The sequence below is a fragment of the Salmo trutta genome, chromosome 22 (assembly GCF_901001165.1).
Source record: "Salmo trutta chromosome 22, fSalTru1.1, whole genome shotgun sequence".
Classification (NCBI taxonomy): Eukaryota; Metazoa; Chordata; class Actinopteri; order Salmoniformes; family Salmonidae; genus Salmo; species Salmo trutta.
Window position 1 is genome coordinate 13,580,868 of NC_042978.1, and position 26,284 is coordinate 13,607,151.

The window sequence follows — 26,284 nt, forward strand, 5'->3', positions numbered from 1 at the left end:
GTTAACCCACTGTTCCCTGGTAGGCCATCATTGTAAATAAGAATTTGTTCTTAACTGACTTGCCTGGTTAAATTAAAAATGTGTTTTTTAAAATATACCTAATTAAGAAATATATATTTCAAAATGGTCTGAGAGGAACAACATTGGCAGGGTAATTCAAGCATATCCAATATGCTGTGATAATGTATTTGGCCTATAGCCTACTGCACAAACCTCATTGCTACAGAACTGTTTTTAATTGGTAATTTTTTTTTAAGTAAATAAAAAAAATGGATCTGTGCGGTAGATCTCAGCTAGCATTTTGGCCACTGCAGATGTCAGATTGACCATGCAAAGCCTTTTACCCAGAAAGACTCATAGCTGATTCTATCATCATCGGGTTGAATACTTATCTAATATAAATATTTATTTGTGATTTATTTTTCATTCATTATCATAGAGTGTTTTGTGTTGATTGTTGACAAAAAATGACAATGAAATCAATTTTAATCACACTTTGTAACACAACAAAATGTGGAAAAAGTCAAAGTGTGTGAATACTTTCTGAAGGCACTGTATACTCTAGTGGGAATGAGATTTCCATGTAAATTCAATCCAGTTGTGTTTAGATCTGACAAACACAAAGCAGTGAACAAGGAACATAATATCATGGCCTGATCTGTTTCACCTGTCTTTGTGATTGTCTCCACCCACCTCCAGGTGTCTCCTGTTTTCCCCATTAGTCCCCGGTGTATTTATCCTGGTGTTTTATGTCTCTCTGTGCCAGTTCATCCTGCTTTGCCAAGTCAACCAGTGTTTCTCCTAGGTCCTATTTTTCCCAGTCTCTGTTTTTTCCTAGCTCTCCTGGTTTTGACCCTTGCCTGTCCACTCTGCCTGTTCTGACCTCGAGCCTGCCTTGTACTGTTTGGACTCTGACCTGGTTTATGAACTCTCGCCTGTCCCCGACCTGCCTTTTGCCTACCCCTTTTGGTATTATAAATATCGGAGCTCAACCATCTGCCTCCTGTGTCTGCATTTGGGTCTCGCCTTCTGCCCTTTAATTTCAATAAGCAATTTTCTACGGCTGGCCATGCTTTCCACCTGGTTACCCCTACCCTGGTCAACTGCCTGGCACCCCCCACAGCAACTCGCCCAAGCCTCCCCATTTGTCCTTCACCCAAGTCCAGATAGCTGATGTTCTGAAAGAGCTGCAAAATCTGGACACCTACATATCAGCCGGGCTAGACAATCTGGACCCTCTCTTTCTAAAATTATCTGCCGAAATTGTTGCAAACCCTATTACTAGCCTGTTCAACCTCTGAGATTCCCAAAGATTGGAAAGCTGCCGCGATCATCCCCCTCTTCAAAGGGGGAGACACACTAGACCCAAACTGCTACAGACCTATATCTATCCTACCCTTCAAAAGCAAAGTTAACAAACAGATTACCGACCATTTCGAATCCCACCGTACCTTCTCCGCTATGCTATCTGGTTTCAGAGCTGGTCATGGGTGCACCTCAGCCATGCTCAAGGTCCTAAACGATATCATAATCGCCATCGATAAGAGACATTACTGTGCAGCTGTATTCATCCACCTGGCCAAGGCTTCGACTCTGTCAATCACCACATTCTTATCGGCAGACTAAACAGCCTTGGTTTCTCAAATGACTGCCTCGCATGGTTCACCAACTACTTCTCTGAGAGAGTAGTCAAATAGGAGGGCCTGTTGTCTGGACCTCTGGCAGTCTCTATGGGGGTGCCACAGGGTTCAATTCTCGGGTCGACTCTCTTCTCTGTATACATCAATGATGTCACTCTTGCTGCTGGTGATTCTCTGATCCACCTCAACGCAGACGACACCATTCTGTATACTTCTGGCCCCTCTTTGGACACTGTGTTAACTAACCTCCAGACGAGCTTCAATGCCATACAACTCTCCTTCCGTTGCCTCCAACTGCTCTTAAATGCAAGTAAAACTAAATGCATGCTCTTCAACCGATCGCTGCCAGCACCTGCCTGCCCGACCAGCATCACTGCTCTGGACGGTTCTGACTTAGATTATGTGGACAACTACAAATACCTAGGTGTCTGGTTAGACTGTAAACTCTCCTTCCAGACTCACTTTAAGCATCTCCAATCCAAAATTAAATCTAGAATCGCTTCCAATTTCGCAACAAAGCATCCTTCACTCATGCTGCCAAACACCCTCGTAAAACTGACCATCCTACCGATCCTCGACTTCGGCTATGTCATTTACAAAATAGCCTCCAACACTCTACTCAACAAATTGGATGCAGTCTATCACAGTGCCATCCGTTTTGTCAACAAAGCCCCATATACTACCCACCATTGCGACCTGTATGCTCTCGTTGGCTGGCCCTCGCTTCAGACTCGTCGCCAAAACCACTGGCTCCAGGTCATCGACAAGTCTCTGCTAGGTAAAGCCCCGCCTTATCTCAGCTCACTGGTCACCATAGCAGCACCCACCCGTAGCATGCACTCCAGCAGGTATATCTCACTAGTCACCCCAAAGCCATTTCCATGTTTGGCCGCCTTTCCTTCCAGTTCTCTGCTGCCAATGACTGGAACGAACTGCAAAAATCACTGAAGCTGGAGACTCATATCTCCCTCACTAGCTTTAAGCACCAGCTGTCAGAGCAGATCACTGCACCTGTAATGCACCTGCACCTGCCCATTTGTAATATAGCCCATCCAACTACCTCATCCCCATACTGTATTTATTTATTGATCTTGCTCCTTTGCACCCCAGTATCTCTACTTGCGCATTCATCTTCTGCACATCAATCACTCCAGTGTTTAATTGGTATATTGTAATTACTTTGCCACCATGGCCTATTTATTGCCTTACCTCCCTTATCTTACCTCATTTGCACACACTGTATATAGATTTCTTTCTACTGTATTATTGACTGTATGTTTGTTTATTCCATGTGTAACTCTGTATTGTTGTATGTGTCAAACTGCTTTGCTTTATCTTGGCCAGGTCGCAGTTGTAAATGAGAACTTGTTCTCAACTAGCCTACCTGGTTAAATAAAGGTGAAATAAAAAAATATATAAATCAAAATACATAAGCCTAGATCGTGCACTGAAAGTCCCCTGCAAAAACGCATGAATCTTTCAATAGCATGTACTTTAGTCTCCCAGTGAAATTGCATGTAGGCATCTAGTAAAGGGGTATTCCATTAATATTTTACTCAGAAGTATGTTTCCGGTCGAGCCAATATAACTCAACACAATAATATAGATGTACTAATGGATTCCACAAAGCCTTCTAGCAGTTGTGGGGATAGTTATTTGTGTCAAACTACCCACATAGGCTATATATTATCCCACTGTGTAAATAAATAAAAAATATGTAACTTCCGTAATATGCAACATGCCAGAACTGATGAGACAGGGTATGGTCTCTGCCTAGATATTTCTGGGATGAGGCCAATGACGTGTATATACTGTATAAATCATTGGATGAGACTAGCTACCTTTTGAACAGTCTGACTTTGAACAAAATCCCTTGATCCAGAGAGATGATCACTAACATGAAGGATCTGAAACAGTCATAGCAGACTACATTTAGGAGAAACAAATCTCTAGTCATTTGTACAGCTAATCATCATCACTGCCAAGTTCCATCTGTCAGGGTATGTGTGTGCCAAATGTGCCACATTTACCCATCTCAATCATAGACAAGCGGCAATGGAGAGTCTCTGTTTTGTGCAGCCTTAGATTCAATAGTAGGCTAGTTATGCAATCTTCACTACTCTCGTGACAGTCCGTTCTAGCACGGGAGTCCACTCTAGAGGTTTTAGTCTGAAGGCAAGTCCATTAAAAGGGGTTGCCAGTGCAAACTTATTTTGGTCAGTTATAAATCCAAAAGATCAACCTGTTGAGCATCCTGCCTTTTAGAGTTTGCCTCAGAGAACTGTGATCTGTGACAAAAGTCTGGCACTTTACCCTCCGCATATGGACATACCAGGCACACACATGCCAGACACAACACACACACAAACAGAGACACACACACACACACACACACACACACACACACACACGCACACACACACACACAAACACCCTCAGAAACACACACCCACACCCACACACATACACAGAGACACACACACACAGAGAGACACACACACACACACACACACAGAGACACACACACACACACAGACACACAAACACCCTAATGAACTCAGTGCACTACTCACCTTTGTGACCCATCATGACAGCGAGGTGTAGGGGTGTGTTTCCTGAAGAGGATAAATACAATACAGAGTTTAGACTGTGCATTACAGTTAGGCCAACATACAAACACTCTGATGGCTCTATTTCTGGCTGCCATTAAAGAAGCGCTAGTGTCATACGCACGTTAGCTTGCAATTTCGTCATGTAAAAACTGGCACACTGGCATTTTCCAGCACTAACGCCATGTTCGGCAATTTACCTGTCTAACATCAGCACGCTTGTGTTCAGATGGGAGGGGTGGAAATAATTGAGGTGTGTTTAAAAACATTATCCAAAGTGCTAATTTCAGGCAGTGCTGGTAGGGATATTTAAGACCAACCAAAAGCTGGTTTTAGCAGTAAGGCAGTTGGTTATGGCATGAATTTTGACAGCGGAAATGCAGCCTATATAGCGGTGGTGCACACTGCCGATATGTGCATGGGACAAGATGTGACATCCCATTTTTATCTATGTATTGTAGGCAGGCCTACATTATTTTAGCCATGCTTTGGACGTGCATAAAACCCCCTCTGTGATGTAGGCTACATGTCCATGCACATCATGAAACGAGAGATGATAACCTCGGTGTATATCAGTGAACCTCGTATTTAGAAGTTATTTTCCTGTAACAATGGTTTGTTTTACATTTCATTTTTTTTTTAAATCAAGCCCCCCATAGGCTACCCTTACCCTAAGCCTACTACAGTTGAAGTCAGAAGTTTACATACACCTTAGCCAAATACATTTAAACTCAGTTTTTCACAATTCCTGACCTTTAATCCTAGTAAAAATTCCCTGTCTTAGGTCAGTTAAGATCACCACTTTATTTTAAGAATGTGAAATGTCAGAATAATAGTTGAGAGAATTATTTATTTATTTCATATTTCATATTTTTATATTTCTTTCATCACATTCCCAGTGGGTCAGAAGTTTACATACACTCAATTAGTATATGGTAGTAGTATATGGCCTTTAAATTGTTCAACTTGGGTCAAACGTTTCAGGTAGCCTTCCACAAGCTTCCCACAATAAGTTGGGTGAATTTTGGCCCATTCCTCCTGACAGAGCAGATGTAACTGAGTCAGGTTTGTAGGCCTCCTTGCTCGCACACGTGTTTTCAGTTCTGCCCACAACATTTCTATAGGATTGAGGTCAGGGCTTTGTGATGGCCACTCCAATACCTTGACTTTGTTGTCCTTAAGCCATTTTGCTACGACTTTGGAAATATGCTTGGGGTCATTGTCCATTTGGAAGACCCATTTGCAACCAAGCTTTAACTTCTTGACTGATATATCAATTTATCCACATAATTTTACTTTCTCATGATGCCATCTATTTTGTGAAGTGCACCAGTCCCTCCTGCAGCAAAGCACCCCCACAACATGATGCTGCCACCCCTTTGCTTCACGGTTGGGATGGTGTTCTTCGGCTTGCAAGCCTCCCCCTTTTTCCTCCAAACATAACAATGGTCATTATGGCCAAACAGTTCTATTTTTGTTTCATCAGACCAGAGGACATTTCTCCAAAAAGTACGATCTGTGTCCCTATGTGCAGTTGCAAATCATAGTCTAGCTTTTTTATGGCGGTTTTGGAGCAGTGGCTTCTTCCTTGCTGAGCGGCCTTTCAGGTTATGTCGATATAGGACTCGTTTTACTGTGGATATACATACTTTTGTACCTGTTTCCTCCAGCATCTTCACAAGGTTCTTTGCTGTTGTTCTGGGATTGATTTGATTTCACAGGTACACCTCCAATTGACTCAAATGATGTCAATTAGCCTATCAGAAGCTTCTAAAGCCATGACATCATTTTCTGGAATTTTCCAAGCTGTTTAAAGGCACAGTTAACTTAGTGTATGTAAACTTCTGACCCACTGGAATTGCGATACAGTGAATTATAAGTAAAATAATCTGTCTGTAAACAATTGTTGGAAAAATGACTTGTGTCATGCACAAAGTAGATGTCCTAACCGACTTGCCAAAACTATAGTTTGTTAACAAGACATTTGTGGAGTGGTTGAAAAACGGGTTTTAATGACTCCAACCTAGGTGTATGTAAACTTCCGACTTCAACTGTATAACGAAGGCTGGTTCAACAGCAATGCGTCAAGTAATTTTTTATACTGCCGATTTTATAATGTCATTAGATTTTATATGTATTTGTTGTTGTTTAAAAAACAAATCGATTGCTTGTTTTTTATTTAATTTTATTAAAACCAAACTTATTAGAATGATTCACTGTCCTGGGTTTATGGTGACAATGTCCGTGGCACGCATGCAATGCAACTTCTGGAGAAGTGTAAATGCGATCTGTAAGATGGTTCCAATATGTATATAAAACAGGCCTATTTGGGAGCATTATAACAGTGAGTGGACATTCTCCTCTTCTCTTTATATTGGATTTCGTCTAGCTAATGTGAAAAGTTTGGATGTGCATAAAACCATCCATAGTCTTGTGTTGTTGCAATATTATATGCCCACTGGAAGCAATTATGGTGCCTGTAAGTCTGTTTAGCCTATTTAAAACAAGTTGTTAGAATTTGATTAAAAAACAGTCAGTATCTGGTGTGACCACCATTTCCCTCATGCAGCTCAAACACATCTCCTTTCGAATAGAGCTGATCAGGCTGTTGATTGTGGCCTTTGGAATGTTGTCCCACTCCTCTTCAATGGCTGTGCGAAGTTCCTGGATATTGGCGGGAACTGGAACATGCTGTCATACACGTCGATCCAGAGCATCCCAAACATGGTCAACGGATGACATGTCTGGTGAGTATGCAGGCCATGGAAGAACTGTGCTATTTTCAGCTTCCAGGAATTGTGTACAGATCCTTGCGATATGGGCCCGTGGATTATCATGCTGAAAAATGAGGTGATGGCGGCGGATGAATGGCATGACAATGGGCCTCAGAATCTCGTCACGGTATCTCTGTTTGATGCCCTTCTATTTGCTCTGTTCCGGACATTATTATGAGCCGTTCTCCCATCAGCAGCCTCCACTGCTGTGTATTCAAATTGCCATCGATAAAATTAAATTGTGTTCATGGACTGCCGATACCACAACCCCAACGCCACCATGGGGCACTCTGTTCACAACGTTGACATCCGCAAACCGCTCGCCCCACACAACGCCATACATTCATCCGTGAAGAACACACTACTCCATCATGCCAGTAGCCATCGAAGTCGGTTACAAAGCCAACCTGCAGTCAGGTCAAGACCCTGGTGAGGACGAAGAGCATGCAGATGAGGTTCCCTGAGACGGTTTCTAACAAACCCACAGTTTCATTAGCTGTCGGGGCTCGTCTCAGACCATCTCGCAGGTGAAGAGGCTGGATGTGGAGGTCCTGGGCTGGCATGGTTACACGTGGTCTGCGGTTCTGAGGCTGGTTGGACGTACTGCCAAATTCTCTAAAATTATGTTGGAGGCTGCTTATCGCAGAGAAATGAACATTCAATTATCTGGAAATGGCTCTGGTGGCCATTCCTGCAGTCAGCATGCCAATTCCACACTCCCTCAAAATGTGTGATGTCTGTGGCATTGTGTTGTGTGACAAAACTGTACATTTTAGAGTTGCCTTTTTATTTTCCCCAGCACAAGGTGCACCTGTGTAATAATCATGCTGTTTAATCAGCTTCTTGATATGCCACACCTGTCGGGTGGATGGATTATCTGGGCAAAGGAGAAATGCTCACTGATAGAGATGTAAACAAATTTGTACACAACATTTGAGAGAAATAATATTTTTGTGCATATGGAACATTTCAGGGATCTTTTATGTTAACTCATGAAACATTGGACCAACACTTTACATGTTGCGTTTTATATTTTAATACGTTTCTTACTTATTTTTTTTCTGATTGAAAAGTTCTGTTACCGAAATCTTTCATTTTTGTTAAGGAAAAACATTCCTGATTCCCTCAGCCCTCACTCTCTTTACGTGACACTTATGCATCGCAGGCACGTGACCAATAAGGCCTGACCTATAGCATATCATAATCACATCAATAACAAACTCTGAACACAGTAAAACATGTGAAATGTGAAAAATGGTGCCGATAGATAGGGCAGCCGAGCTTCTAGCCCCTAGGCAACTTTGCAAGATTTCGGTTTTTTTTATGTGTTATTTCTTACATTATTAGTCCAGACATTTTTTTGTGTTATTACATATAGCCGGGAAGAACTTTTGGATATCAGAGCGGCGGTAACTCACCAGCATTACCAGCATCACGACCAGGAATACGGCTTTCCTGAATTGGATCCCTTGTTCGTACCCCCCAGGGCAATTGAACTGATTACAGAGGCTGACCCAAAACATCGCCGGCGGAGAAGAGGTACTAGGAGGCGCGCACACCACCCACCGCTTCCGAGTATATTACTCTCTAGTGTTCAATCTCTGGATAATCAAGTTGATGAGCTGAGGGTGAGGATTTCCTTCCAGAGAGACATCCAGGGTTGTAACATACTCTGTTTCACGGAAACATGGCTCTCTCGGATATACTGTCTGAGTCCATACAGCCAGTTGGGTGCTAAGTTCATTGCGCAAAAAGGAATAAATATCTCTCCGGGAAGAAGAAGGACGGTGGTGTATGTTTCATGATTAACTACTCATGGTGTGATTGTGATAACATACAGAAACTCAAGTCCTTTTGTTCACCCGACCTAGAATACCTCACAATCAAATGCCGACAGTATTACCTCCCAAGAGAATTCTCTTCGGTTATAGTCACAGCCGTGTATATCTCCCCTCAAGCCGATACCACGACGGCCCTCAAAGAACTTCACAGGACTTTATGCAAACTGGAAATCACATATCCTGAGGCCGCATTTATTGTAGCTGGGGATTTCAACAAAGCAAATTTGAGAAAACACTACAGAAGTACTATCAACATATTGACTGCAGTACTCTCACTGCTAAAACACTCAACCACTGCTACACCAACTTCCGGGATGCCTACAAGGCCCTCCCCCGCCTTCCCTTTGGCAAATCTGATCACGACTCCATCTTTCTCCTCCCTTCCTATAGGCAGAAACTCAAACAGGAAGTACACGTGCTAAGGACTATTCAGCGCTAGTTTGACCAATCGGAATCCACGCTTCAAGATTGTTTTGATCACGCGGACTGGGATATGTTCCGGGTAGCTGGAATAACATTGACGAATATACTGATACGGTGACTGAGTTTATCAGGAAGTGTATAGGAGATATTGTACCCACTGTGACTATTAAAACCTACCCTAACGAGAAACCGTGGATAGATGGCAGCATTCACTCAAAACTGAAAGTGTGAACCACCGCATTTAACCATGGCAAGGTTACTGGGAATATAGCAGAATACAAACAGTGTAGTTATCCCCTCCGTAAGGCAATCAGACAGGAGAAACTTCAGTATAGAGACAAAGTGGAGTTGCAATTCAATGGCTCAGACACAAGACTAATGTGGCAGGGTCTACAGACAATCACGGACTACAAAAGGAAAACCAGCCACGTCACGGACACCGATGTCTTGCTTCCGGACAAGCTAAACACCTTCTTCACCCGCTTTGAGAATAACACAATGCCACTGACGTGGCCCGCTACAAAGGACTATGGGCTCTCCTTCTCCGTAGCCGACGTAAGACATTTAAGCTTGTTAACCCTCACAAGGCTGCCGGCCCAGATGGCATCCTTAGCCATGTCCTCAGAGCATGCGCAGACCAGCTGGCTGGTGTCTTTACGGACATATTCAATCTCTCCCTATCCCAGTCTGCCTTCCCCACATGCTTCAAGATGGCCACCATTGTTCCTGTACCCAAGAAAGCAAAGGTAACTGAACTAAGTGACTATCTCCCCACAGCACTCACTTCTGTCATCATCAATTGCATTGAGAGACTAGTCAAGGATCATATCACCTCTACCTTACCTGACACCTTAGACCCACTTCAATTTGCTTACCGCCTCAATAGATCCACAGACGATGCAATTGCCATCGCACTGCACACTGCCCTATCCCATCTGGACAAGAGAAATACCTATGTAAGAATGCTGTTCATTGACTATAGCTCAGCATTCAACACCATAGTACCCTCCAAGCTCATCATTAAGTTTGAAGCCCTGGGTCTGAACCCCGCCCTGTGCAACTGGGTCCTGGACTTCCTGACGGCCACCCCCAGGTGGTGAAGGTAGGAAACAACGCCTCCACTTCACTGATCCTCAACACTGGGGCCCTTGCTCAGCCCCCTCCTGTACTCCCTGTTCACCCATGACTGCCTGGCCACGCACGCCTCCAACTCAATCATCAAGTGTGCAGACAACACAACAGTAGTAGGCTTGATTACCAACAATGACGAGACAGCCTACAGGAAGGATGTGAGGTCTCTAGGAGTGTGGTGCCAGGAATGTCAACAACACAAAGGAGATGATAGTGGACTTCAGGAAACAGCAGAGGGAGCAGTCCCCTGACAAACTGAAATGATCCACCCACCCCTCCTTCAACCTAAGGAGGCTGAAGAAATTTGGCTTGGCACCTAAAACTCTCACAAGCTTTGACAGATGTACAATTGAGAGCATCCTGTCGGGCTGTATCACCGCCAGGTACGGAAACTGCACTGCCCGCAACCGCAGGGCTCTCCAGAGGGTGGTGCGGTCTGCCCAACGCATCACCAGGGGAAAACTACCTGCCCTCCAGGACACCTACAGCACCTGATGTCAAAGGAAGGCCAAAAAGATCATTAAGGACAACAACCAACCGAGCCACTGCCTGTTCACCCCGCTATCATCCAGAAGGCGAGGTCAGTACAGGTGCTTCAAAGCTGGGACCAAGAGACTGAAAAACAGCTTCAATCTCAAGGCCATCAGACTGTTAAATAGCCATCACTACCACATTAGAGGCTGCTGCCTATATTCATAGACTTGAAATCACTGGCCACTTTTAATAAATGGAACACTAGTCACTTTAATAATGTTTACATATTTTGCATTACTCGTCTCATATGTACAGTGGCTTACAAAAGTATTCACCCCCTTGGCATTTTTCCTATTTTCTTGCCTTACACCCTGGAATTAAAATGGATTTTGGGGGGGTTTGTATCATTTGATTTACACAACATGCCTACCACTTTGAAGATGCAAAATATTTTTTTATTGTAAAACAAACAAGAAATAAGACAAAAAAAACTGAAAACTTGAGCGTGCATAACTATTCAACCCCCCCCCCCCCCAAGTCAATACTTTGTAGAGCCACCTTCTGCAGCAATTACAGCTGCAAGTCTCTTGGGGTTTGTCTCTATAAGCTTGGCACATCTAGCCACTGGAATTTTGGGCCATTCTTCAAGGGAAAACTTTAGCAGTATGCTTAGGGTCATTGTCCTGCTGGAAGGTGAACTTCCGTCCCAGTCTCAAATCTCTGGAAGTGAAACAGGTTTCCCTCAAGAATTTCCCAGTATTTAGCGCCATCATTCCTTCAATTCTGACCAGTTTCCCAGTCCCTGCCGATTAAAAACATCTCCACAGCATGATGCTGCCACCATGCTTCACTGTGGGTATGGTGTTCTCAAGATGATGAGAGGTGTTGGGTTTGAGCAAGACATAGCATTTTCCTTGATGGCCAAAAACCTACATTTTAGTCTCATCTGACCAGAGTACCTTCTTCCATATGTTTGGGGAGTATCCCACATGCCTATTGGCGAACACCAAACATGTTTGCCTATTTTTTTCTGGCCACTCCTCCGTAAAGCCCAGTATGGCTTCAAGCGGTCCTATGGACAGATACTCCAATCTCCGCTGTGGAGCGTTGCAGCTCCTTCAGGGTTATCTTTGGTCTCTTTGTTGCCAATCTGATTAATGCCCTCCTTGCCTGGTCCGTGAGTTTTGGTGGGCGGCCCTCTCTTGGCAGGTTTGTTGTGGTGCCATATTCTTTAAATTTTTTAATAATGGATTTAATGGAACTCCGTGAGATGTTCAAAGTTTCGGATATTTTTTTATAACTCAACCCTGATCTGTACTTCTCCAAAACTTTGTCCCTGACCTGTTTGGAGAGCTCCTTGGTCTAGTGCCGCTTGCTTGATGGTGCCCCTTGCTTAGTGGTGTTGCAGACTCTGTGGCCTTTCAGAACAGGTATATAAACTCCGCAAAAAAAGAAACGTCCTCTCACTGTCAACTGCGTTTATTTTCAGCAAACTTAACATGTGTAAATATTTGTATGAACAAAACAAGATTCAACAACTGAGACATAAACTGAACAAGAAAAATTGAATAATGTGTCCCTGAACAAAGGGGAGGTCAAATCAAAAGTAACAATCCGTATCTGGTGTGGCCATTAGCTGCATTAAGTACTGCAGTGCATCTCATCCTCATGGACTGCACCAAATTTGCCAGTTCTTGCTGTGAGATGTTACCCCAGTCTTCCACCAAGGCACCTGCAAGTTCCCGGTCATTTCTGGGGGGAATGGCCCTAGCCCTCAACCTCCGATCCAACAGGTCCAGACGTGCTCAATGTGATTGAGATCCGGGCTCTTCGCTGGCCATGGCAGAACACTGACATTCCTGTCTTGCAGGAAATCACGCACAGAACGAGCAGTATGGCTGGTGGCATTGTCATGCTGGAGGTTCATGTCAGGATGAGCCTGCAGGAAGGGTAACACATGAGGGAGGAGGATGTCTTCCCTGTAACGCACAGCATTGAGATTGCCTGCAATGACAACAAGCTCAGTCCGATGATGCTGTGACACACCGCCCCAAACCATGATGGACCCTCCACATCCAAACCGATCCCGCTCCAGAATACAGGCCTCGGTGTAACGCTCATTCCTTCGACGATAAACACGAATCCGACCATCACCCCTGGTGAGACAAAACCGCAACTCGTCAGTGAAGAGCACTTTTTGCCAGTCCTGTCTGGTCCAGCGACGGTAGATTTGTGCCCATAGGCGACGTTGTTGCTGGTGATGTCTGGTGAGGACCTGTCTTACAACAGGCCTACAAGCTCTCAGTCCAGCCTCTCTCAGCCTATTGCGGACAGTCTGAGCACTGATGGAGGGATTGTGCATTCCTGGTGTAACTCGGGGCAGTTGTTGTTGCCATCCTGTACCTGTCCCGCAGGTGTGATGTTCGGATGTACCGATCCTGTGCATTTACATTTACGTCATTTAGCAGACGCTCTTATCCAGAGCAACTTACAGTAGTGAATGCATACATTTCATACAATTTCATACATATCATACATTTTTTTTTTTCCTGTGCTGGCCCCCCGTGGGAATCGAACCCACAACCCTGGTGTTAGCAAACACCATGCTCTACCAACTGAGCTACAGGGAAGGCGTGTGCAGGTGTTGTTACACGTGGTCTGCCACTGCGAGGACAATCAGCTGTCCGTCCTGTCTACCTGTAGCGCTGTCTTAGGCGTCTCACAGTACAGACATTGCAATTTATTGCCCTGGCCCAATCTGCAGTCCTCATGCCTCCTTGCAGCAGGCCTGAGGCACGTTCACGCAGATGAGCAGAGATCCTGGGCATCTTTCTTTTGGTGTTTTTCAGAGTCAGTAGAAAGGCCTATTTAGTGCCCTAAGTTTTCATAACTGTGACCTTAATTGCCTACTATCTGTAAGCTGTTAGTGTCTTAACGACCGTTCCACAGGTGCATGTTCATTCATTGTTTATGGTTCATTGAACAAGCATGGGAAACAGTGTTTAAGCCCTTTACAATGAAGATCTGAGAAGTTGTTTGGATTTTGTACGAATTATCTTTAAAAGACAGGGTCCTGAAAAAGGTATGTTTCTTTTTTTGCTGAGTTTATATACACGTGGACTTTATTTAACTAATTATGTGTCTTCTGAAGGTAATTGGTTGCACCAGATATTATTTGTGGGCTTCATAGCAAAGGGGGTGAAAACATATGCACGCACCACTTTTCCGTTTTTTATTTTTTGGAAAAAAGTTATTTTTTTCATTTCACTTCACCAATTTGGACTATTTTGTGTATGTCCATTACATGAAATCCAAATAAAAATCCATTTAAATTACAGGTTGTAATGCAACAAAATAGGAAAAATGCCAAGGGGGTGAATAATTTTGCAAGGCACTGTATATACTGTATTCTATTATATTCTACTGTATCTTAGTCTATGCCGCTCTGACATTGCTCATCCAAATATTTATATATTCTTAATTCCATTCCTTTACTTAGATTTGTGTGTATTGTTGTGAAATTGTTAGATATTACTTTTTAGATATTACTACACTGTTGGAGCTAGAAACACAAGCATTTCGCTACACCCGCAATAACATCAGCTGAACATGTGTATGTGACCAATACATTTAATTTTATGTGCCCATTCTGGTACTGGCACATGCACTCTAGCCAACAGCTTGCAGATACATCGCAGATATAGCCTACTACATGATGAGATTATGGACAAAAGTGCAAGAATTATTTTGGTCAAATGGCAGCCAAGCATTGATCGTCATGTCACCAGAATAAGACCCTCGATATTTATTGTATAGGAGCATCAAGCTCATCACTGTGCACTTTCACCACCCTGTGAAGTTCATCATAACTTATTTCATCTGTAGCCTAATAAACTGCATGCTTTGTCATGATGTCATGAAAAAAACATATCTGACATGTAGGCTACTTTACTCGCATAAAAAGGTTGAATGGAAACCTGGTTAACCATGGATGAACATGTGCATGCCTACAGGAGACTTTTGAAGTGGCCGAATCACATTAAAACATTGTGACTGGTTGTGTTTCTGCCACATATAAAAGGTCATACAATTTAAAAGTTAAATTATAAATATTAAGGGTATATTGAAGCTTTCCAGAGTAGTTCCACAACTGATCCAAATCGAATTAAATATTCAAATCACAGGGCTTTTGAGACGTTATTCAAATGACATTTTCACTGCAGCCTAGAATAGAATTGTATTGTCCCTAAACATGATCAATACGGGGAGCTTTTTGAGCTGTGTGTCATGTCTTCACTGTTCACTCACACAGTACCTGGCCTCTCTGCTGCCTATCAACTATTCCTATTTGTTCTTGTGGGTTATTATTCAAAATGGATGCAGCTTTGAATGCTTTTATGTGTGGTATGATTGTTAGCCTATTGCAGATCTGGACAAACTATCCAACCAGCACTATTGTCACAATGAATGGTGGATGGAGGGCAGGATGAACTGTTAGACTGGTAGACTATACTGACCTGTGGTATATTAGAGCAATAAGGTCAGAGGGGGTGTGGTATATGGCCAATATACCAACTGCTCAAAGTTGTTCTTAGGTGTAACAGTATTGCTTCCGTCCCTCTCCTTGCCCCTACCTGGGCACGAACCAGGGACCCTCTGCACACATCAACAACTTTCACCCACGAAGCATCGTTACCCATAGCGCCACAAAAGCCGCAGCCCTTGCAGAGCAAGGGGAACAACTACATCAAGGTCTCAGAGCGAGTGACGTCACTGATTGAAACGCTATTAGCGAGCACTACCGCTAACTAGCTAGCCATTTCAAATCGGTTACACTCACCCCCCTTTTGACCTCCTCCTTTCCGCAGCAACCAGTGATCCGGGTCACGGCACCAACGTAACAGTATAGCTTCCGTCCCTCTCCTCGCCCCAACCTGGGCTCGAACCAGGGACCCTCTGCACACATTGACAACAGCCACCCTCGAAGCATCATTACCCATCGCTCCACAAAAGCCGCGGCCCTTGCAGAGCAAGGGGAACAACTACTTCAAGGTCTCAGAGCGAGTGACGTCACCGATTGAAACACTATTAGCGCGCACCACCGCTAACTAGCTAGCCATTTCACATCGGTTACATAGGCACGATGCAACGTGGACTGCCTGGATACAGCCCTTAGTCGTGGTATATTGGCAACATCACTGCACTCTATACTCTTCTGTAAACTGATCATCTCTGTATACCCATCGCAAGACCCACTGGTTGATACTTATTTATAAAACCCTCTTAGGCCTCACTCCCCCCTATCTGAGATATCTACTGCAGCCCTCATCCTCCACATACAACACCTGTTCTGCAAGTCACATTCTGTTAAAGGTCCCCAAAGCACACACATCTCTGGGTCACTCGTCTTTTCAGTTTGCTGCAGCTTAGTGACTGGAACGATCTGCAACAAACACTCAAACTGGATAGTTTTCTCTCACTTCATTCAAAGACTCAATCATGGACACTCTTACTGACAGTTGTGGCTGCTTTGTGTGATGTATTGTTGTCTCTACCTTCTTGCCCTTTGTGCCATTGTCTGTGCCCAATAATGTTTGTACCCTGTTTTGTGCTGCTATCATGTTGTGCTGCTGCCATGTTGTGTTGCCACCATGTTGTTGTTATGTTGTGTTGCTACCATGCTGTGTTGTCATGTGTTGCTGCCATGCTATGTTGTTGTCTTAGGTCTCTCTTTATGTAGTGTTGTGTTGTCTCTCTTGTCGTGATGGGTGTTTTGTCCTATATTTTTATTTTATTTATTTTTTATTTAATCTCAGCCCACGTCCCCGTAGGAGGCCTTTTGCCTTTTGGTAGGCCGTCATTGTAAATAAGAATTTGTTCTTAACTGACTTACCTTGTTAAATAAATATTATTATATCCCACAAACCCATGATGTGCCTTATTTCTATTATGAACTGGTTACCAACGTAATTATAGCAGTATAAATACATGTTTTGTCATACTGTGGTATATGGTCTGATATACCACGGCTTTCAAACAATCAGCATTCAGGGCTCAAACCACCCAGTTTACAATAAGAGTTAGCACACTGAAAAGGAAAAGCATAGTGCATATGGGAAGTACCAAAACACATTAATTTAGGGGAGGCGCATGCTAGCAGATTAAGAAGTTTGGCTAGGATAGAAGAAAGTATATAGTAAAACCTGCAACTAGCGAATGTAACTAGGGGAAAATACACTACCCTTCCCTGTGCCCAATAAAGAAAACACACAACCCTCCCCAAAGCAAAAATAAAAGTCTGCCAAACCCACCCTCTCCAGTAAATTGCGGTGTCCCTAAATTCCCTGTTGAAAAAAGATTGCTGTCTGAGTGCAGTATAACTGCAGTACACTGTAGTATAACTGTGGTTAGAATGCAGTAAAACTGAAGTATGCTGCAAATACTGCTTCCAAAATAACACCGTTTTTTTTACTGCAGTCATTTTGCAAATTAACAGCAGTTACAGAGTAGTATAACTGCATTTTAACTGCAGTACACTGCAGTTAATCTGTAATTACTGCGTCCAAAATAAAAAATGGTTTGTCAATTTAATCAGCTGAAAAGTTCAAACAAAACGATATTACCGACGGTATCGGTATTGGTGTCATCCGGGTCAAGTATCCTAGTTTGGAACATGGAGATAAAGAGCAATTCGATTCTTACCATGGATATCTTTCTGAGCGATATTCTGAGTTCGAATGAGCGAGGACAAGCGTCGGACATCCCCCTTGAATACACATTCATGGACTGGAAAGTCTTCGCGGGTTCGTATGATAGGGTTTTTGTTGTTATCATCGATAACGTCCGCCGTAGATAATGTGTTAGTGTTTGCATTTATCTGCGCTTGCTGATTCTGATGTTGTTGCTGTGTCGATGGAGATTTGACCAACTTGTGATTGCTAAAGATTTTACTTGCTTTGCCTTTATTATTAGTCTTGGTTAAAGTAAATGTCCCAGTTGCAGCCTCCTCGTCCGGTTCCAGTAAATCCTCTTCTTTGCTCGGTTTATGATCCTTGCGCAGGGAGCGGATCTTTTCTCCGGTCATTTTCTAAACAATTGACAGCAGAACTGAGGGTGCCGTTGACGATGACCCTCTGGGCAAATAGATGGATTTCGTTGGCAAGAATGCCAATGGTAGTTCACCCAAAAACTGTAGATTGCATAACATGAAAACCACAAATTCTTCAATGAATACAATGAAATAACAATGCAATTTAAATCGGTAGCAAATACTCCACAATAACTAAGTAACTACCATAACTCTGTCCCCTTCTTCTCATTGCCGAAACTGTCCCTGCATAAGCGGCTCCTACAGAGCGCATCTGCCATCTTCCGCCAGTAGTATCGCGAGAGTTTACGGTTACAGATTTTACATTATTTATTTTCTGGTTGTTACATTGTATCAGGGGATATTACAAACCAGTGTGGTTACAATGTTACAACCCAATAGCTACAGTGTTCAGGCCTACACATCATGAAATGCATTGGCTACTATTATGCACACTAAGGATCAATAAGTTATTAACATTAGTTGTAAAAAACATGTTGCAAAGCAAACTAGGACACTAGCAACTGCAAGTCAAATTGTAGTGTCCTCAAAAAGTTAATGGTTACAACACTTGACTGACAGACACGCACAGTCAGTGGAATTCAATGCATTTTATGTACGCTTTGACAATAACAACATTGTGTTGGTTGTGAGGGCCACCACCGACCCAGAAGATTAGGTGATTTCGCTCTTCAAGGCCAATGTCAGTAAAGTCTTTAGTCAGGTCAATACCGCAAGGCCGCGGGGCCGATGGTATTCCAGGGCGTGTTCTCAGAGCATGTGCAGAACAGCTGGCAGGTATGTTCACGGTTATTTTCAACCTCTCCTTGTCCCAGTCTGCAATTCCCACATGTTTTAAGATGACCACCATCATTCCTGTTCCCAATAAAATGACACACTGCTCAACTCATCTCAACCATAGACCGATATAGCATCCACAGTTACAACTCATAGGTGACACTTAAGCCTTGTTCACACTGAAGGCTTTAATGCTTGTTTTTCAAATCTGTTTTGGAATAATGATGGTCCAAACAGCATGTTACAAGTAACTAAATCAGATTTATGCGTGTTCAGACAGCAGTCATTTGCATCTGGGTCATACCTGAAATTGTGATAGTACGAACTGGCCATGACTGACCCAGCAGACTCAGACCAGCTCTGCCACGTCAACTCCTCTCAAGGAGCCACAATTGGAAGGCACGAGGAGTTTCTTTGTGGTCTCATGGAAGGGTTCCAGACCTTGGCCGAACGCCACGACCAAGCATTGAACACATTGCTAGAGCAATTCCGTGGGTTGTCTACTATGCAGCCTACCATGACGGTAACCTCCCTCAGTTACCCGGCTGGTAGCAGCGCAGTCACCATTGTTTCCCGGCAACCCCACTTACCTCCGCCGGAGCACTTAGATGGAGAGTCGGGCACCTGTTGAGCATTTCTCGCTCAGTGTTCACTCATCATCGAGCTGCAGCCCTCATCCTTTCCCTCAGACTGCTCTAAGATAGCATACCTCATCACACTGATGTCCAGGAGGGCTCTCGCCTGGGCTACGGCAGTATGGGAACAACAGTCAGCCGTATGCTTCAGCCGGGAGGAGTTTGTGGCAGAGGTTAAGAAGGTTTTCGATGCTCCATTGTAGGGGAGAGGCTGCCCGGAAGTTACTCCAGCTTCGGCAAGGCTCCCACAGTGTAGCAGACTACGCAGTGGATTTCTGCACGTTGGCAGCTGAGAGTGCCTGGAACCCGGAAGCACTGTTCGACATGTTCCTGCACAGAGTTTCGAGGAAGTAAGGGACGAGCTTGCTGCCCAGGAACTACCGGCGGATTTCGACTCGCTCATCGCCTTGACCATTCGGATCGATGGGCGACTACGAGAATGAAGGAAGGAAGGAGATTCGATTTCACTCGCCCGTCCAAGGATTCCACCTCGCCTCTGAAGTATCCTGGAAGTCCCCAACGGCTCCGTTACCGAGAGAACCCAAGGCTACCCGAGTTTCCCCGGGAGCCTCCGGAGACTGCTGATCCACCTCTTCCCAAGCCCATGCAACTAGGCAGAGCTAGGCTGTCTCCAGCTGAACGGCTATACAGGCTTCACACTAAGAGCTGTCTGTATTGAGGGACTACTGGTCATTTCGTCTCCACCTGTCCACTAAAAAACCAGGCACACTGGTAGGAATGGGTACTCTGGTGGGCCATACGGAGAACTTTTCCTCTCCCCTTACTCGCATCCCCTTTCATGCCATGTTGCTGTGGGAGAACCAGTCGAAATCTCTCCGGGTACTCATCGTCTCTGGGGCCGATGAGAGCTTTATGGACGCTACCCTGGCTTCCGAGCTGGATATCCCCACTCAGCCCCTCTCCATTCCCATGGACATTAGAGCACTGGACGGGCGCTCTATAGGCCAGGTCACCCACAATACCACCCATCAATCTACGTGTGTCAGGGAACCACAGCGAGATGATCCAACTCCTGCTCTTTAAGCTATATTTTGGTGTATTGCACTTGTGATTTTATGAAAGTTAAATATTTCTAATAATTTAATTTGAATTTCGCGCTCTGCAATTTCACCGGATGTTGTCGAAAAGCGGAACGTCTAGCCGTAACAAATCTCCTCAGGTTCACGTGGTATTGGGATTCTCCTGGCTCCAGCGACACAATCCCCTTATTGACTGGTCTGCCGGTGCCATCATGGGCTGGAGCCCGTTCTGCTACGCTCATCTTCCTGGGGCCTCAGAAGTTGCCCTGGACCTCTCCACCATTCCCGCGGAGTACCAGGACCTCCGGGAGGTGTTCTGTAAGGCCCAGGCCACTTCGCTGCCGCCACACCGACCATATGACTGCAGGATTGTTCTTCTTCCAGGCATCACTCCGCTACGGGAACGACTGTACTCTCTGTCGGGTCCAGAGACCAAGGCTATGGAGACCTACATAGAGGACTCCCTAGCTGCTGGGTTCATCCGTCCTTCTGCCGGCGCAGTGTTCTTTGTGGAGGACAAATCGCTGCTCCCGTGCATCAACTATCGATGTCTCAACAACATCACGGTGAAGAATCGCTAACTGCTACCTCTCATCTCCTCAGCCTTCGAGCCGCTCCAGGGGGCCACAGTGTTCTCCAAGCTGGACCTACGGAACACCTACCACCTGGTGCGGATACGGGAAGGGGACGAGTGGAAGACTGCCCTCAACACGGCCAGCGGCTACTACGAGTACCTGGTCATGCCCTTTGGCCTTACCAACAGCCCTGCTGTGTTCCAGGCTCTGGTTAATGATGTTCTCCATGACATGTTGAACCGGTTTGTCTTCATCTACCTCGATGACACCCTCATCTTCTCCCGCTCCACCCAAGAACATGTGCTCCACATCCGACAGATTCTCCAACGCCTCCTGAAGAACCAGCAATTTGTAAAAGCAGAGAAGTGCAAATTCCATCGCTCCACCATCCCTTTTCTGGGTTACATCATCACTGCAGGGAGCGTACAGATGGATCCCGGGAAGGTAAGAGTGGTGGTGGATTGGCCCAAGCCTACGTCCTACGTACAGCTGCAGCGTTTCCCGGGTTTCACCAATTTTTATCACTGCTTTATCTGGGGCAACAGCACACTGGCTTTCCCCCTGTCTGCACACACCTCTCCAAAGGTTCCGTTCATGTGGTCCCCAGCTGCTGACCGGGCGTTCCGGGATCTCAAACACCGCTTCACCACAGTTCTCATCTTGGTTCATCCTGACCCGTCCCGCCAGTTTGTAGTGGAGACCGATGCTTCGGATGTCGGAGTGGGGGCTGTTCTGTCCCAGCGGTCTGCCCTGGACCTCAAGTTGCATCCTTGCGCCGCCTTCTCCCACCGCCTCAATGCCACGGAGAAGAACAACGATGTGGGGAATCGTGAGCTTCCTCCGGTGAAGATGGCATTGGAGGAGTGGAGGCACTGGCTGAAGGGGGCAGAACATGCATTCATTGTGTGGACCGACCACAAGAACCTGGAATATCTCTGCACCGCTAAGCGCCTCCATTCCAGGCAGGCTAGATGGAACCTACTGTTCATCCGGTTCAACTTCTCCCTCTCCTATCGGCCGGGATCCAAGAATGTCAAGCCGGATGCACTATTACACCGCTATAGCCCCACGACTACTACCCCGGAACCTGAGACCATCCTTCCCGCCTCTTGCCTGGCGATGGCACTCAGCTGGGGAATAGGGAACCAGGTTTGGGAGGCGCAGCTTTCCCAGTCAAACTCCGGGGGGGGAGGGTGTCCAGATAACCAGATGTTCGTGCCTTACGTGGTCCTGGAGTGGGTCCACTCCTCTAGGCTTGCCTGCCACCCAGGCTCCCGTTGGACCCTGGCTTTTGTGCGACAACGCTTTTGGTGGACTACCATGGTTCCTGACGTCTCCACATTTGTTGCCCCTTGCACGGTCTGTGCACAGAACAAGACTCATCGGCAAGTTCCGGCTGGATTCTTCCAACCGCTGCCTGTCCTTCACCATCACTGGACTTTGTCACGGGTCTCCCCCATCTGATTGCAACACCGCCATCTTGACCGTTGTGGATCGGTTTTCCACTTCATTCCTCTTCCCAAGTTACCCTCTGCCAAAGTGATGGCCCAGCTCATGGTGCAGCACGTCTTCCGGATCCATGGACTGCCAGCTGGCATGGTCTCCGACCGGGGTCCTCAGTTCTCGTCCTGGTTCTGGAAGGCATTCTGCACCCTCATTGGGTTGTCAGCTAGCCTATCCTCCGGGTTCCACCCCCAGTCCAACGGCCAGTCGGAGCGAGCCAACCAGGACCTTGAGACTACTCTGCGCTGCCTGTTCTCTGCCAACCCTAATATCTGCCCTTCCGGGTGGAATCCCACAAACTCTTCCCCTGGTTTATTGGCCCATTTCCCATCTCCAAAATCATTAGCCCCTCTGCTGTTCGTCTTTTGTTGCCCCGTACCCTTCATATACTTTCCACCTTTCATGTGTCCAGAGTTAAGCCCATGTCTCACAGCCCTTTGTCTCCTGTTGGTTCAACCTCGGGGCAGAGGGTTCCAGTGCCTTGTTGACTGGGAGGGTTATGACCCGGAGGAGAGGTGCTGGGTCCCTGCCAGAGACATCCTGGACCCAGGCCTCTTTGCAGATTTCCAACACCGGCACCCCGGTCAACCAGGTATGCGCTCAGGTAGGACGCCAGGTGGCGCCCCTAGAGGGGTGGTACTGTCACACCCTGATCTGTTTCACCTGTCTTTGTGCTTGTCTCCACCCCCTTTGGGTGGTGGACCATTCTTGATACACACGGGAATCTGTTGAGTGTGAAAAACCCAGCAGCTTGCAGTTCTTGACACAAAGCGGTGCACCTGGCACCTACCACCATACCCCGTTCAAAGACACTTAAATATTTTGCTTTGCCGATTCACCTTCTGAATGGTACACATACACAATCCATGTCTCAATAGTCTTAAGGCTTAAAAATATATATTTTAACCTGTCTCCTTCTCTTTATCTACACTGATTGAATGGATTTAACAAGTGACATCAATAAGGGATCACCTAAATTGACCTTGTTAGTCTGTCATGGAAAGAGCGGGTGTTGTTAATGTTTTGTACACTCAGTGTACCAGTCAAAAGTTTGGACTCACCTACTCATTCAAGGGTTTTTCTTTATTTTTACTATTTTCTACATTGTAGAATAATAGTGAAGACATCAAAACTATGAAATAACATATATGGAATCATGTAGTAACCAAAAAAGTGTTAAACAAGCAAAATATATTTTAGATTCTTCAAAGTAGCCACCCTTTGCCTTTGCACATTCTTGGCATTGTCTCAACCATCTTCATGAGGAATTATTTTCTGCAGTGGGAACCACACATGCGTTCACCTACTCTGCATCTCACAAAGACACATCAGTTGGAACCAAAAATCTCAAATTTGGACTCATCAGACCAAAGGACAGATTTCCATATCCATTGCTTGTGTTTCTTGGCCCAAGCAAATCTCTTATTATTATTGGTGTCCTTTAGTAGTGGTTTCTTTGCAGCAATTCGATCATGAAGGCCTGATTCACGCAGTCTCCTCTGAACAGTTGATGTTGAGATGTGTCTGTTACTTGAACTCTGTGAAGCATTTATTTGGGCTGCAATCTGAGGCTGGTAACCCTAATGAACTTATCCTCTGCAGCAGAGGTAACTCTGGGTCTTCCTTTCCTGTGGCGGTCCTCATGAGAGCCAGTTTATTTGTAGAGCTTAATTGTTTTTGTGACTGCACTTGAAGAAACTTTCAAAGTTCTTGAAATATTCTGTATTGACAGACCTTCTTGTCAGTAATGATGGACTGTCATTTCTCTTTGCTTATTTGAGCTGTTCTTGCCATAATATGGACTTGGTATTTTAGCAAATAGGGCTATCTTCATATATACCAACCCTACCTTGTCACAACACAACTGATTGGCTCAAATGCATTAAGAAGAAAATAAATTACACAAATGTACTTTTAACAAGGCACACCTGTTAATTGAAATGCATTCCAGGTGACTACCTCATGAAGCTGGTTATTGGGGTCAAAGGCATTTTGTAACATGGCGCCTACGGCCCCAAGGGGCCAAATCTGTGGTGGCGCCGTCTCTCTATTTTGCATACATCTACCTCTGTGCCAGATATGACTATCTCAAAATAGTCCTTCTGAATTGTACAACTGTGTTAGCACTGGAGCAGCACTGGAGCAGCACTGGAGCAGCACTGGAGCAGTACTGGAGCAGCACTGGAGCAGCACTGGAGCAGTACTGGAGCAGCGGCGACGCCATCACGTCATCAAGAAACATGACAGAAATTGGATGAATATAAAATATGAATATCTGCGGTGTGATTGATGGAGAAAAAAAAATTGGCCTCGAAGACGAAAGTGTCATTTTAGGAATTTTCTAAATGGACTTCTCTATGGAGCCATCTATGGGAAATGTATTTTTGGGCTCGACTTTAGCTAAACTGCAATAGCGAAATTGTCCTATGAGCACATTGTAAAGTGTACTTCTAGACTGGAACCCTGGGGCCCTAGCTACAGCCCCCAAGGGCCAAATCTGTGGTGGCTCCATATCTAATTATTTTCAGGGCACATGAATCTACTTCCGTACCAAATGTTGGTGCTGTTATCTCAAAACAGTCCTTCTGAATTGTAAAAGTGATACGTTTTTTATTGATGGATAGCCAGGGGCACGCTCCAACACTCAGACATAATTTACATCTGTGTTTTGTGAGTCCACCAGATCAGAGGAGGTAGGGATGACCATGGATGTTCTCTTGATAAGTGTGTGAATTGGACCATTCTCCTGTCAAAATATAACAGGCACCTTTGGGTGTCAGAGAAAATATATGGAGTAAAAAGTACATTATTTTATTTAGGAATGTAGTGAAGTAAAAGTAAAAGTTGCCAAAAATATAAATAGTAAAGTAAAGTACAGATACCCCAAAAAACGACTTAAGTAGTACTTTAAAGTATTTTTACTTAAGTACTTTACACCACTGTATAACTCCGGTAAAGAAATATTTTGCCAGGTGCATAGTCTGTGGTTATAGAGTAGACCCTAGATGGACTATCGATCTATAAACATTTAAATTTGACTTTAGAGTCAAACTGTCTTCTGCCTGAAACACTCAACAACAAAGCACACCTGCTCCCCCCTGTGGCACTGGACTGGAAATAGTGTGATAGAGAATAACTGTACTGCTTTTTATCACAGCAATACCTTGACTCTCCTCCGTAGCATCAATGGGAGTGTTGTTGTTGTTTTACAACATTTACATTATTATGTACTAAGTACAAAAAATACAAATTGTGTTATAATAACTCTGTGTTTATGTTTATGAATGTGGAAAAAATACACAAAACTGTCTTCAACAAATTAGTGGTATAAATGTGTCTTAGATTACTTTGAAACTAAGAACAAACAAAATGATTTGTATGTAATCAGGGGCGGACTGGGACCAGAAATTGGCACTGGCATTTCTAACACACCGGACTATTTTTTCCCTTCCCTTTGAGGCCCCCACACCGGCCCATTTTTTCCCCCCAAGGCTCCAAAACCGGGCCATTTTTTTCTGGAGACCCCCATTACTAACCAGATAATTCAAATGTTGCTTAAAAAAAACAAGTTGGACAGGCCTACTGGGCTACAAATGGACCAGCCCACCAAAATGCCAGATAGCCAGTCCGCCCCGGCGCGAAAGTTAATATATAATGTAGCATACTCTTCCTCCTATTGGCTTAAACCATGCATTGCATCATACCATCATTGCTGTGGAGGAAAAATAAATCATGCAAGCAAGCATAGCAAACA

General features: G+C 44.8%; 1 protein-coding gene across 1 annotated transcript in view; it reads right to left on the bottom strand.

Moving 5' to 3' along the window:
- The window catches only part of LOC115158132 (ankyrin repeat domain-containing protein 13C), a 92,461-nt gene extending 74,201 nt beyond the window's left edge, over window positions 1-18,260 (bottom strand). The window contains exons 1-2 of the mRNA XM_029706706.1: window positions 17,595-18,260; window positions 4,214-4,255 (exon numbers count right to left, since the gene is read on the bottom strand). Of these exons, the coding sequence (XP_029562566.1) occupies window positions 4,214-4,255; window positions 17,595-17,976 (424 nt within the window). The 5' untranslated portion in view covers window positions 17,977-18,260. The remainder of the gene's footprint in view (window positions 1-4,213; window positions 4,256-17,594) is intronic.
- Window positions 18,261-26,284: the final 8,024 nt, after the last annotated feature.